The sequence below is a fragment of the Olea europaea genome, unplaced genomic scaffold, assembly GCF_002742605.1.
Source record: "Olea europaea var. sylvestris unplaced genomic scaffold, O_europaea_v1 scaffold1168, whole genome shotgun sequence".
Classification (NCBI taxonomy): Eukaryota; Viridiplantae; Streptophyta; class Magnoliopsida; order Lamiales; family Oleaceae; genus Olea; species Olea europaea.
In genome coordinates, this window is record NW_019229085.1 from 378,561 (window position 1) to 392,993 (window position 14,433).

General features: G+C 33.4%; 1 protein-coding gene across 2 annotated transcripts; it reads left to right on the top strand.

Annotated features, from left to right (window-relative positions):
- The first annotated feature begins 291 nt into the window (after positions 1-291).
- LOC111373856 (protein DEFECTIVE IN EXINE FORMATION 1) lies at positions 292-7,233 on the top strand. Of its 2 annotated transcripts, XM_022996441.1 has the most exons (13): positions 293-633; positions 927-1,037; positions 1,682-1,764; positions 2,007-2,124; positions 2,210-2,367; positions 3,677-4,218; positions 4,364-4,434; positions 4,683-4,939; positions 5,449-5,630; positions 5,721-6,004; positions 6,092-6,209; positions 6,290-6,472; positions 6,581-7,210. In XM_022996441.1, the coding sequence occupies exons 1-13, from the start codon at positions 482-484 to the stop codon at positions 6,896-6,898; spliced, it is 2,577 nt and encodes an 858-aa protein (XP_022852209.1). In that variant the 5' UTR covers positions 293-481; the 3' UTR covers positions 6,899-7,210. The 2 variants fall into 2 exon arrangements, with proteins under 2 accessions (XP_022852208.1, XP_022852209.1); XM_022996440.1 differs by having other exon boundaries at positions 292-633; positions 5,449-6,004; positions 6,581-7,233.
- Positions 7,234-14,433: the final 7,200 nt, after the last annotated feature.

The following is a 14,433-nucleotide window of genomic DNA, read 5'->3' on the forward strand; positions in this document are numbered from 1 at the left end:
AAAATACGATAGGCATTTGGCAAATTTGGTATGGCACTTGTATATATGTAATTATAGTTGATCGTTCTTACGTTTTTTCACCTAAAACCCTTCTAAAGAAGATCAATTTGACCCTTCCGAATGACATTAGAATCGAGGTCAAGTTATAGGTTTGGAACATATATTGCAATTATTTTATGGCAATAAACTAAAAGGAGCACAATTTACAGACTTCATAATGGAAGGGCACAAATATAAATACGGAGGACTTGGAGGGTGTGAATATAAATCTTGTAACTGACCAAAAAATGGGGGAAAACCTCAGTGTTGTGAATTCAGCTCTCCTGCAGACCCCAAAATAGAAGAAATCAGCTCCAAAAATTTCTTCTTCCTCTTTTCTTTCCCTTAGATCCTTAGAACCCTTCAGTAGGGTTTTGACGATATTGTATTGGGCCAATTTCTAAATATCATTTTCGATTTTTTGGGGAAACAGTTATCATTCATGAAAACTTGGAAATTTCTATTTCTCTGTTTTGTTGTGTTAAATTTATTGTCTTTAACTTTCAATTATGGCGTTTCGCAATCGGATGAACAGCAGAAGAACAAGTTTCGCGAGCGTGAGGCAACTGATGATGCACTTGGTTACCCCAATGTGTACGTCTAATCTGTTTAGATTTGACAACTATTTGCACAATTCTTGTTTAATTCATCTGATAAATGTTAATGACACATTAGTCTTTTGTGTTTATTTGATTGAATGTATTATTATTTGGAAAACGAAAATTCATTATGAGGGGATGTAAGTGTGTTTTAGTCAACAGCTGGTGATGAATGATACTGTTATATTTCTACGAGCGTCTTTAATAGGTTTAATAAATGGGTGCAATTGTGACTTGTGAGCTGTGTTATTTGTTAATGTTTATAATTTTGTGGTTTGGTGTGCTTAGCGATGAGGATGACCTGTTGAATTCGCAATGCCCTCGGCATTTGGAATTAAGATGGCAGACTGAAGTGAGTTCTAGCATATATGCATCGCCTTTAATTGCCGATATCAACAGGTAAAAGGAAAGCTGTCTGCTTACAGTTTTCCTAGACGGAACTGCTTTTATTTCGTTCTGTTTATGACTTTTATCTTTGCGATATTTTTCTAAAGAACTTGTTATGTGAAACTTAATCAAATAAAGTTATAGATATATGTTCAGTAATAAGTGCTCACTTGGTGTGGCTTTTGAAAAGTAAAAAAGGAGCTTTGGAGACCCAAAAGCTGCCTTTGGACTCGTTTGGCTAATTTTATGAAAGTGTTTCTTCTATTTAGAAGAGTTTTTAGAGGAAGATGGTCTAATGTTGCTCATTCTAAAAGTATTTTCGGGATATGAAGCTCTTTTAAAAATTATTAGTTTAAAAACTAAAACTAAGGTAGCTTTCTCCAGAAGTCCTTATACATGAAGCAAAAGCAAAAGTAAAATAAAAGTCATGCCAAAAGGCACTAAGTAAACTATGTATTAACAAAGTAAGTAAACTATGTATTAACAAAGTCTCCTTTTCCTACACAAGCTGTTATTTCCTTTAATCGGTGAGTTTTGATAAAAATTTCCTTTAATAACAGTGTGATCAATGTTTATATTTACTTATTGTCGCCTTTTTTGTTATCTTTAACTTCATCAATTTATTCTCATTAAGAACTTTTCAATTCATGCCCAAGTGATGGAAAGCTTGAGGTAGTCGTTCCTTCTTTCGTGCATTACTTGGAAGTCCTAGAAGGTTCTGATGGAGATAAATTGCCAGGTATACCTTTACTTGCAATGTTGAAATGAAGGTTGGATAGAGATTTATTTCTCAGATTCACTTTGTTAAAGTAAATACTTTGAATTTTTTGTATTGTCTATGGAGGACTACTTTGCTAATTGCATTGTTTTCTAGTGAAACAATAGAGGGGGGAAAAAACAATCTGTATTACACTAGGATTATTTTGGCTGGTATCCTCCTGATGATTTGATATTTCTACGGGTTGTTACATAATTTATCAGGATGGCCTGCCTTTCATCAGTCGACTGTTCATTCTAGTCCCCTCCTATATGATATTGACAAGGATGGTGTGAGAGAAATAGGTTTAGCTACCTACAATGGTGAAGTCCTCTTTTTCAGGTAACAGTTTACTATTTATTCAAAATGTTGTGTGGCAGCAGTATTGTAAATATCCTGCCTTGATTCATTGTATCTGTGGGAATAGGGTGTCAGGTTACTTGATGTCAGATAAACTAGAGATTTCTAGGTTGAAAGTGAAAAAGGATTGGTATGTGGGATTGCATCCAGACCCTGTAGATCGTTCCCATCCAGATGTTCATGATGATCAGTTGATCCAAGAGGCTCTTATGGAGTCAATGACTCGTAAGTTTATTATTGGTACTTAAACAAAATGGTTATTTCTGTTTGTTAATTTGCAAGTGGTATGATAATGCAATTTGCTGCTGATGCTTTGTTTCTCTTCTTTCATTTCTTATTTCCTTCAATTTCATTGAATATGTCGAGCAAGCTTGCTGAAGCATCTCAAAATTGTACTTTCCATACTCAAATGCAGCATGGTCTCCCCAAAGTTTTCCTGACATGATGCACATGCAAAACCTTCTTCAATTGATAGCATGCCAGTGCAAAAATTTGTAAATGCCCTCGGTCCTGTATGAATTGAATATCATTTCATTTATTCAAGATGAGGAATATTGACGTATTGCATAAAATGTCCTGATCATTGAGAATTTAACTGCTTGATCTCTCATCCTAGACTGTAATGTTTTACATCTGATCCATCAAGGGATGGAAGATTCAAGGACCCACTGTATGTGAGGGACTCTATTTATTATCAGAAACTATCAATCTTTTTTCCTTGCTTGGATTTATTAATTTGATCTCCATTCTCACTTTTTAAATTTTATATTAATTGCATTTATTATTATTATCCTTTTATAATTTCTACATGCTTATTAAGGGATGATCCCATTTAATTCCTTCTCCCTCCGTATCTCTTTTCATACAGAAAGGCTGCCTTTTTTCACCGTTCTCTTCTGACTTAACTTTTTAGAAAACTAATTCCTTTTATAATCACCTTATATTTTTTGCAATTATGGATAAAATTTACTGTGTATCCTTTTGAAAAGGATTCATTTTCCAATAGAGTGCCTGGTAAAGTTCAAACTTTGTGGCAATTTTGCTAAAGTAACATCAAATAGTTCAGCTAATAAGCTATTAAAAAGGATAGACAAATAGAAAAATAAAAAATAAAAAAATAAAAAAATTCAATGTTAGATTCAAATGAAAATTTGAAGATGTTCTAGGATGGAGGCCTGGATCTACTTAGACTATGGCCTCACTGACTCATATCCTGGAGACTTTGCATCTTGTGAGCATTCAATATTTCATGAGTAAATGGAATTTGCTGTTGTCCACTAGAAATTTTCCTGTTTGTCATCAATCACCCCCATCTCAGGTGAGAATATTGTTTGCATTGAGCAGGATAAGATTGTATGTAAAATATTATCATGAATATATTTATTTCAGTGATTTTGCTGTAGGCTTTTTCTTCAGAGCATTTGAGGTATATCTAATTTGTTTCCAGTGGTAACTGGGCTTATGGAATGCTTGACTGTTGCTTTTCAAGTTTATCTTTATTCTTACACGTCTAAAATTCAAAATTATGTTTTAGAACGCAATGGAAGTACGCTTGCAGCAAAGAGTTCAATCTCCTTTACACCAGAAGTCCACAATTCATTGAACACATCGACTCCTACACCTGAAGTTCGTCATGATGCATCTAATAACACAATTTCTACAACCGATGTTCAACATGATGTACAGAATGCATCTAATCTGGGGAATCCAGGAAAAAAGGACGTTAGTCAAGCAAATGCAGAGATCAATATGCCACAGAACATTAGTAGCAATACATCTTCTGATTCAAACACAAGGAGAAGGCTTCTTGAAGAAAGTGTATCTGATTCTGGATCCAAAGGTAATGACGCTGAAGATGTTCATGCTGCTACTGTTGAAAATGAGGGAGGCTTGGAAGCGGATGCTGATTCATCATTTGAGTTATTCCGGGATAGTGAAGAGTTGGCTGATGAGTATAACTATGATTATGATGATTATGTTGACGAAACCTTGTGGGGAGATGAGGAATGGACTGAAGCACAACATGAGAAATTAGAAGATTTTGTGCATATAGATGCACATGTTTTGTGCACTCCTGTAAGTATAGTAGTATATGTGGCTCCAGCTTTCTTGCCTATAGGGATTGTAATAATTCCAGTCTTTTCTGCCTTTGAGACCTCCAAGCATAAGGTTTTTTAATGTATTTTATCATCAAATTTGATATAGTCTTTCTTCTTTTTAGGTTATAGCAGACATAGACAATGATGGGGTGTCAGAGATGATTGTTGGAGTTTCTTACTTCTTTGACCATGAGTAAGTGTCGTAATTCAATACATGTGCTAAAATCTCAATCCTGCAACCTTCACCATATGTTTTTTTCTTTTAGACATTTCATCACTTCTGTAAATATATAATTTGTGGAATGCTTTGGCTTCTTGTTAATACCGAGGAAATAAATAAGATAAACTCTAGCATCTTGCATTATGTTTTATTTTTCTGAACGTTTGCCATCCACTAGAAGTGGCCTGCATGCAATTCAGCCGATTAATGTAGGTTCACAGGTATTATGACAATCCAGAGCGTTTGAAGGAACTTGGTGGCATTGAGATTGGAAAATATGTTGCTGGTGGTATTGTTGTCTTCAATCTTGACACAAAGCAAGTTAAATGGACTGCACAACTGGATCTGAGTACAGATACTGGAAGCTTCCGTGCCTACATATATTCATCTCCAACAGTTGTTGATTTGGATGGTGATGGGAATTTGGACATCCTGGTTGGAACTTCTTATGGTTTGTTTTATGTATTGGACCACAAGGGTGCGTGTTCTCGTCTGTACAATTCTGTAACCAGGACTTTCATAAATTTGCGAGAAATTGATTTTCCTACAATTTTACAACTGGACTGTACTATATCTGTTTTTTATTTTATTTTATTTTTGCATTCGGAGTGTGGGCAGATGAACAGCATCATACATTACAAATCTGAGACACTATTTCATTGTTAAATTTATGGGTGTCTACATGGTTCAATTCTCTTGAAATATACATTTTCATGGAACTGTAAAATGATACAATAGAAAGCAGTATTTCAATCTGTTTGAAGTCTTGATTTGACCCATGCTGAGGAGAGTTCTAAATAAGAATGAATATACTGGAATGTTTAGGTCGAGAAATCACTATTCTAGAAAAACTGTGTAGTCATTAATTGGTATCATTCTCGCTCAGATCATCTTAAGATGTGTTCTCATAATTTTTATTCTTATTACTTCTAGTATGCATCCTTATTGGCTTGTTTATTAGCCTTACAGTACCTTATACTGATTCAGGACACGTGAGAGAGAAATTTCCACTTGAGATGTCTGAAATTCAAGGGGCAGTAGTTGCAGCCGATATCAATGATGATGGCAAGATTGAACTGGTGACTACTGATACACATGGAAATGTTGCAGCTTGGACTCCACAAGGAAAAGAAATTTGGGAAGCACATGTTAAGAGCCTTGTTCCACAGGCAAGTCACAATTTCTTGACTCCTAAATACGGTAAATTCAAACTAGATATAATGTTTGTGTATGACAGGAGAATTATTATTTTTTCTCAGGGTGCCACGATAGGTGACGTGGATGGGGATGGTCATACTGATGTTGTCGTTCCAACAATATCTGGAAATATATATGTTCTGAGTGGCAAGGATGGGTCGATGGTACGGCCCTATCCGTATAGAACTCATGGTAGAGTGATGAATCAAGTTCTTCTAGTTGACTTGAGCAGACGCGGGGAGAAAAATAAGGGACTAACAATTGTTACTACATCATTTGATGGTTACTTATATCTAATTGATGGACCCACATCGTGTGCTGATGTTGTGGATATTGGAGAAACATCGTAAGATAATTTAAAGTTCGTGTAATTATAAGTCATTCTTATGACTAACCTTCTTACTTCACAATATTTTATGTCTTTTTTAATCAGATATAGCATGGTTCTGGCCGACAATGTCGACGGTGGAGATGATCTTGATCTTATAGTGACAACCATGAATGGCAATGTCTTCTGTTTTTCTACTCCTTCTCCACATCATCCACTCAAGGCAGGATATGACTCAGTTAAATCCCTTTTTATTTATTTGCCAACTCGACATAATTATTAACGCCCCATGTGAATTTCCAGGCATGGAGATCACCGAATCAGGGCAGAAACAACGTTGCACAGCGCTATGGCCATGAAGGAATCTATGTTACGCCATCATCAAGAACTTTCCGTGATGAAGAAGGCAAGAGTTTTTGGGTCGAATTAGAAATTGTAGACAGATACAGGTTTCCATCTGGCTCCCAAGCACCTTATAATGTCACGGTAAGAAGCATCTGCAGGGCCTTGATTCTTTGCATATCTAGGCAAATAAAAGTGGGAAAAATATTGTACAATTTCCTGATATTATCTTCTGTCTTAATGAAAACATAGATAAGTTTGTTGGTTCCCGGCAATTACCAAGGAGAGAGAACGATTAAGCAAAATCAAGTCTTTGATCGTTCTGGAATACATCGTGTTAAACTTCCAACTGTAGGAGTTAGGACTGCCGGGACTGTTCTAGTAGAGATGGTTGACAAGAATGGACTCTATTTTTCAGACGACTTCTCCCTTACCTTTCATATGTATTATTACAAGCTGTTAAAATGGCTTCTAGTCTTTCCAATGCTGGGAATGTTTGGGGTTCTTGTCATCCTGCGCCCACAAGACGCCATGCCTCTGCCATCATTTTCGCGAAACACTGACTTGTGATATTGAGCAGCCAATGAAAATTTGAAGTGTATATTTGGCATTACACAGCAATCGAGGGTTGTCATCTTCAGAATCCTTGTGCTGGAAAAACTAATTGGATCAAATTTGATCTCTGAGAGATCTTCAACATCTCCTCTCCGCTACAGAGCCTTTGTGCCAGAAACGAAACTTGGTTGTGTTTGAAACTACTAGGCAAATGTTGTAATTTGGGGCTTCTTGTCGAGTGGTTTTCTATGATGTAATTGAACTCCTTCCTTCGCCAATAAATATACGGAAACTTAGATTTTTGACCCTATACACCATTTGATTTTAGTGGATTTTGTAGTCATTTTTAATTTTTGGGCAGTTTGTTCTATCCTTTTATTTATCTTGCATTTCATCAGGGAATTTAACCCTGTACAAATTTAATTTTGGATAGTGTTTAGCCAAGCTTAAAAATTTCGCTTATAACTATATAAGTTCGTTGTAGATAAAAATTTAAATTTTGACAAAAAGACCTAGAATTTGGTGTCTAAAAGCGGAAGAAATTGTCGTTCTTCTTTAAAATTCGGATGCCTGGTTGATTAAAAATTGTACATGATAATCTTTGAATCTCGACTGATACCTTCGAAAGAAACAGAGAAATACGGAAGACCATGAGGCCTTGATCCTAGAAGAGTCGTTCTCCAGTGGCATGGAGATTTCAAAAAATGATTGTAACGAAGTAGAATTAAGAATACTCTGAAAGGTCCAAAGAATCCGTTTCCAGTAGTGCTGATTATCGCGGCCAATTTCCCAGCTGATTATGAAATCCCTGTTTCAAAGATTTGTTGTGGAATACTTATTAAACAAACGATTGCAGAACAGTCTCGAATTTGAATAGATTCAAGAAGATAACGAGCAGGAACCCTGCAATATCCTGATCAAACAATCGAAAGAGCTAACTTAATCTGAACGCGAATTGAGCTAGCTGCAGTGATGAACATAGAACTTAGATAACACTGAGCAGTATCAAGAAAGAAAAAGTTCACTCTGTACTAACATGCAATGAATGAAATCAGTAAAAATCCAGCTTGACTTAGAGCTCAAACCCAACCTTATTTCCAACATTGAAATAGCAAAATGACCACTGAGAAAAGAAAATTAACCTACTTGTTAATAGCACATTTGGGCAATTTTGATAGGAGGAGGTCTAGAGGTAAATTTTTCTCCCTGGTCACAGAAGAGTTGATTTCCCAGCTTGGATTACTAGCAACACGAATTTACTGATAAATTGCTGTATTGTGGGTCATACTCATTTCTGACTTGATATGTCCAAGACGTCAACCAGAGAAGTCCTAGAGTTTGAGAAGAGTCCCGATAGATGAAACTAAAATTGAATTTACATGGAAGTTATGCATGCAGTTTGCACAGTTCTGATCTGCCTTAATGTGGTCCAATGGTCTTTCTGTTCAATATTTCACTGTTTGCCATTTCTTCAAAAACTAATCTTTTTTCAGACTAGGAAATTAAAATTATGCAATAAAACTGAAAATGTGGTAAGAGAAGTTGACGAAAATATCTCCAGCATTAATTCTCAGGCAAGTCACTTAATGTAACTGCACTAGTCAGAACGAGCGAAGGTTCGAATTTCCAATCGAATACTCTATAGTTTCCAGCGAAGATTGGACTGTAGTATCTTAATCTGGGTCATTCCTGACACTGGTTTTTATTGACTTCTTGCCTCGTTCCAAGTGTTCCTGGAAATGCATCAAGATCCCGATTCATAGATTTTTCGGTTTCAAGAAATCAAGTTAAGAGGATCAAACCGACTCTTTTACAAATTCAATGAGTTGTTTACAATTTGCTCAAAGCGCCAGCTTTAGCCATGGCTGTTATTAAAGATGTTTACATGGAGATTTGAAGAGATTTTCCGGCATGCAGGCTCGAGATTCTGTAGGTGCAATTCAGGGAGAAAACAAAGGGACTGACCCAAATTTTATGCTGAAGGATCCCTCCAACTCCAATCCGTTGCTCGAAAAGTTCTCAAATGCTATTTAGCAAGAAATTGATAGATGGAAGGAAGAGATCACAAAGAAGGTAAACCTGGCTCGGAAAGCTCGAGGTAGCCATTGCAAACAAAGAAGCATTGCAAAATCTTGATTCTTCAGCTCGGAGTGCACTGCAGTTGGGCCAACCTGGATCCTGGAGAAGAAAAGGGCCATTCAGGTGATGGGAAGTTCAGTTGTATGCTGAGGCAGCTGAAAGGCTCCCATCAATGGCAAAGAGAGATCATGCTATGGCAAGTTAGTTCAATCTGCCAAAATTCTTTCCAATGAGAATAAACAGGCAGATGGTTCAGCTTGTGAACCTTCATCTTAAAAGGCATGTTTGGTATGCAGTATTGAATAAGACTCAACATCACAATTAACAAGATTTTAAATTCCTTTTCTTTTATATTTTCGAGTGTTGTTCGAACCATCTTACCAAAGTCGAGCACGGACAAGTACTATTAAGCACAAAGAATGAAGTGGAAATATAATGTGATTCTTTAGATGACGATTTGCTAAAATAAGGGGTTTTTGCTAAATACTTCAATGAAATGAATATAATCTATGAAGATTTTTTTGTTTCCAACAGCATTTTCACTCAAATTATCCATTTCCTTTTGTTTTAGGCTATGAAATTTTTGGTCTGAACAAGTATGATGGTTTGAAAATTTAAAATAACAATTCAAAGTAGGAAAGGAGATGCGAATGTAAATGAGAAAGACACTTTAATTTCATTAATGTGGATATTGATTTGAGATTTCGTAATTAACTCAGCAAGTCCTTTCTAAAGCAAAGAAGAAGAAAATGGAATACAAACAACCATTCCAGTTGTGATAAATTGACTTTCATGCTAGTTCTTACATTAGTATAAAATTCTATTTCAATACGACAACATGCTATAATACTTTTTGGCTCTAAAAGGAGACGAGTTTATATGTTACTTTGTGACTTGTTTAAGAGAAATTGGAATATCAATATAATCGCAAGGTTATGAAAGTGTAGTTGGGATACACATACGTGTTTTGATTGGGTCGGAGATTATGGTCGGCCTTAGCAATGATTCTTGTGGTTGGAGCTGCTCGAAAGTGTTTTGAGGAAGAAAAACAGTGCTTTGGATGTGGTGGTCCGATGGTGATTGGTGTTTTTCGTTGGAGAATTTTGGAAATATAAACAAAAGGAAGTATATTTAATACAAAGTTTAGCACATAGTGTAAGCAGTGACAAGATATGGGCTTAACCTCGGGGCATAAAGTAACCCAGCCTGGAGAGTACTTATTGGGCCCTTTCATTCGTTGTAAAGACGTGAAAGTGTCGGTCTATTAATAAATCGAACAGAAATAAGCTACTAAGCTAGTCGAAAGCAATTTTAGCTGAAAAGAAGCAAAAAATAATCGACTTTTTTCACCTTCAGCATATAAGAAAAGGAAAGGAAAGAAAAGCAATGACACCTCTTCGCTTTTCTTTATTCCTTTCCATCTTTGAAAAATGTCTCCTCTGATGATTTTCATGCAATTTGAATTTTTTAAAAAAAAAACAATAAAATGAAAAGACTGCAGAGGAAAGCCCTTTTCTTATTAATTTCAAGGCATGTCAGTAAATCATATGCAAACTCTACAAAGATTCATAATTTGGAATATATGCTAATCCCTATAAGAATGTGCCTACAAATCTTTCTTTTGTATGCTTCTATGGTTTTGTCTTGCTTTAGTAACATGCCAAACTCTAAATTCTTTCTTGGGATCATGTTCTTTGAATTATTGAAACTATCATGGATTCTCCTTCTATTTAATTTAACAAGATAGTTGACGAACTTTATCACGCTCGATCTGAGAGATGAACTATAAAAAGGATTAAATACTGAGAAAATTAAGTCTTTTCTTCTTCGTGTTTTTCTCTAAGCATGAATCTAATTCTGCACCTTGTTATGAAATGGATTTTTTTGAAGTTTATTAACTCGGGCCGTACGTCTATATTTCTTTATAATCATAAAATTTTGTTATCGCATTGACTTCATTGATGGAAAGAATTCAAGGGCTGGATACATGTTTCTTTCTAATAATCTTTAGTTGGGTATTTTCGTTCTGGAATAGCCAGTCAATAACTCCACTTTAAAAGGTCAGATGAGCAACGCTATATATAATTCAAAATAATAGGCAATGACACCTGCTATTGATAAGAGTGATGTGAATAGGGACTTTGGGTCCAAAATGAGGGCTTCTTTTATAGTGGGCTATCATTCAACACAAACATTCTTTATTAAAAAATGCATTAATTAATTATTATGTGGGGTAAAGCCTAAAGTAATCATCCAAACACACCAACTTTTTTAATTTTTTTTTCCTTTTCACCATTATTTTCACCCTTAAACTTTTAATTTATTGCATTTTAGTCCTCTATTTTTCAAATAAGTAGAACCCTATAACTAGGAGAAGAACTTAGAGATACCAATATTATCCTTGTAATTATGGATGATAATTATTAAGTGCTTAATATAATTAGACAGCATTATTAGATAAAAATAATGGGTTTGGCGAAATTTGTGGAACCTTTAATGCCCGCGTGCACTGCACTTTGATTTTCTGATTATTTTGATTTAACTATTATAAGTCAATTTTAACTAGATGCTCTCTTGATCAGTACTCGACTCTGTTTGACTCTCTTTTTTCATCTTATCTTCTCATCTCGTCTAGCACAACGACGAAAATGTTCTCCAATGGGCTTTCCTATTGTCATTGCAAAATGTAATACATCAATTAAGATTTCAGACTATAGGCTTGCCAATACTAGTTATAGTTGAATGTGTGTGGCACGTTATTCTGAAAATGCTTTATAGGTGTGATAGGACTTGTTTGATCCCCATTTTTTGGAAAAAAAGAAAAAAAATTTATAGTATTTTGATATTATTTCAACCACACATTCTTCAATAAAATAATATTACATGCAAATTTAAAAAAATTTCTTATTTTTTAATCAAACATTTCTCATCAATACACTATTCAAAAATTCATTTTCCCCCTCATAATGGGGGCTCAAACAAGGGCATAATGTATAAAAATAATTAATACAAATTGTTTATGTGGAATCAACTTTTAATTCAAATGAAATAAAAATCAGTATGTGAAAACAATTTAAATAGTTGAGCAAGTCAATTAAAATAGTTTATTCATGTACCCTTTTAATCTAAACTGAAAATCCAACGAATACCATCATTTCTTCATATTCTCTTAATATGCATTGAATGTATTAGTTGAAATTATTTATCATAGATATGCATTATGTCCCTCATTTACCTTCTTTATATCTTAACATTCATTGAATAAACCAAATTGAAAAAAACTCTAAAAATATTCATCCTTTATTACAATTTTTTTTTAATGGATTTAATTTACTATCTAATCAACTATCAAATGTACACTGATCATGTCTAAATAATTAACAAAATAATTCATGATAATATTGTTTAAATGATTAAAAAATACATATTGAAAAACGAAAAGGAAATTAATATGTAAAATATAGTTAAATAAATTAAATACATACTGAATACCGAAAAGTAAGGCAACAAATGTGTCAAATGTACATTCATCATAACTAGATAGTTGAGAAAATAATTAATGATAATATTGCTCAAATAATTCAAATGATTAATAAATTAAATATATATTGAAAAACGAAAAGTATGGTAATATTGAAATAGTTAAATACATATTGAAAAATAAAAAATAAAGTATTATTGAAATAATTGAATTATAGTAAAGATTGAATCGTCCAAAAAAATGATTCTTACTCGATGTGATATTAATATATTATAGATATATAAATTATGTATGAATAAGTTCTCTTGAATTACATTTGTATTCCGACTACTGGTTTAGAACTCAATCTTTATTAAAGGGAAGGATTTTTCTTTCATTTTAAAGTTGACGCTATCTACACTGAACTTTAGTTGGCTGATGAGTCAATGGTGAAGAATAAAATTTCACATCGGATAAAGAGAGAACATAAACTAATTTATAAGAATTTTAGCTACCCTTCTTAATAATATTGACTTTTTAAGATAGAATCACAAGTCTTATAATGGTATTAGAACCCATTAAACTCAAATGAATAATTTGATCCGATTAAAACTTATAAAATGAACATATGAATTTCAAGATTGATCTGCTTAAACGAGCCAATATCCTGCGAAAGCATGTGAAAAGATAAAATCTCACATCGTATAAAAGATAAAAATATATACCAATTTATAAGAGTTTGGATTATTCATCTTAATAATGTTGATCTTCTAAGATGGAAACCCGAAAAACTCAAATGAATAATTTGATCCGATTAAAACTTATAAAATGAACATATGAATTTCAAGATTGATCTGCTTAAACGAGCCAATATCCTGCGAAAGCATGTGAAAAGATAAAATCTCACATCGTATAAAAGATAAAAATATATACCAATTTATAAGAGTTTGGATTATTCATCTTAATAATGTTGATCTTCTAAGATGGAAACCCGAATCTTAACAGTCAAGTCTCAAGTAAGTTAGTTTGAATGGTCAACACTAATCAACCTCAACTTAATTATTTTCGATCAAGTTCGACTAATTTTGAATCTCTAAAATACATGAAGGCAAGTGACTGTGTCTAGGCGATGGACAGCACCCAACTAAATTCAGAAAATAATATTTCTAAAGTGCTCCAAAATGACATTCATGAAAGTGGATAGGATTTAATATGTATAGTTCTTGTTATAGTATTATAATCAGTGTTCTAAAAAGCTCGTTTAAATGTCTAAGCTTGAAACTCGGGCAAAACATCTCGTTTCGTGCCTAGACGTGCATTTTTCCAAATCCTAAATGGATAATTTGTTTCCTTCATTTCTTTAGTCTTCCTAGACGCGTTTTATTAGTCATTTTTTTTAAGTCTTTTATGTAACTTTAGTTTATTACTATTTTAAAAAAAGAAAAAAAAAAGAAAAAGAAACTTTCATTTGACTTTAATTTCAAGTTTTTAAAAGATTTTATCTGTACAAAGTTAAAAATGACTTTATCTAAATAGTTAAATAAGAGTTTTAACTTATGGGGGTTATCTACATTATATAATTATGATCTTGAGACTCACTTTCTTACAAACTCCAAAAGCATGTATGAAGTTTCTATAAATTTATTAAGTACAACTTGTTTAGTTGAAAATTGAAATTATGAAAAATATTTTAATTTATGCATTTTGAAAACTTGAAAATTGTATAATTGACTAATGTTAGGAGTTATTAAGTAAATATTGTATTTTATAATTTTAAATATTTAATAAATATTATTTTAATTATTAAATAGTTTTTAAAATGATTAAAAATTAAAAATAATATTATAAATAAGAAAACTTTTTTAAGGTCTCGCACAGACTCGTTTAAGCTCGTAAAGTTGAAATTTTGACTCCACACTTTACCTTTTTTAGAACACTAACTATAATTATTAGTTCTTGTTATAGTACTATAATTATTTTTATGGATAATGACTAAAAGATTCAAGGAAAC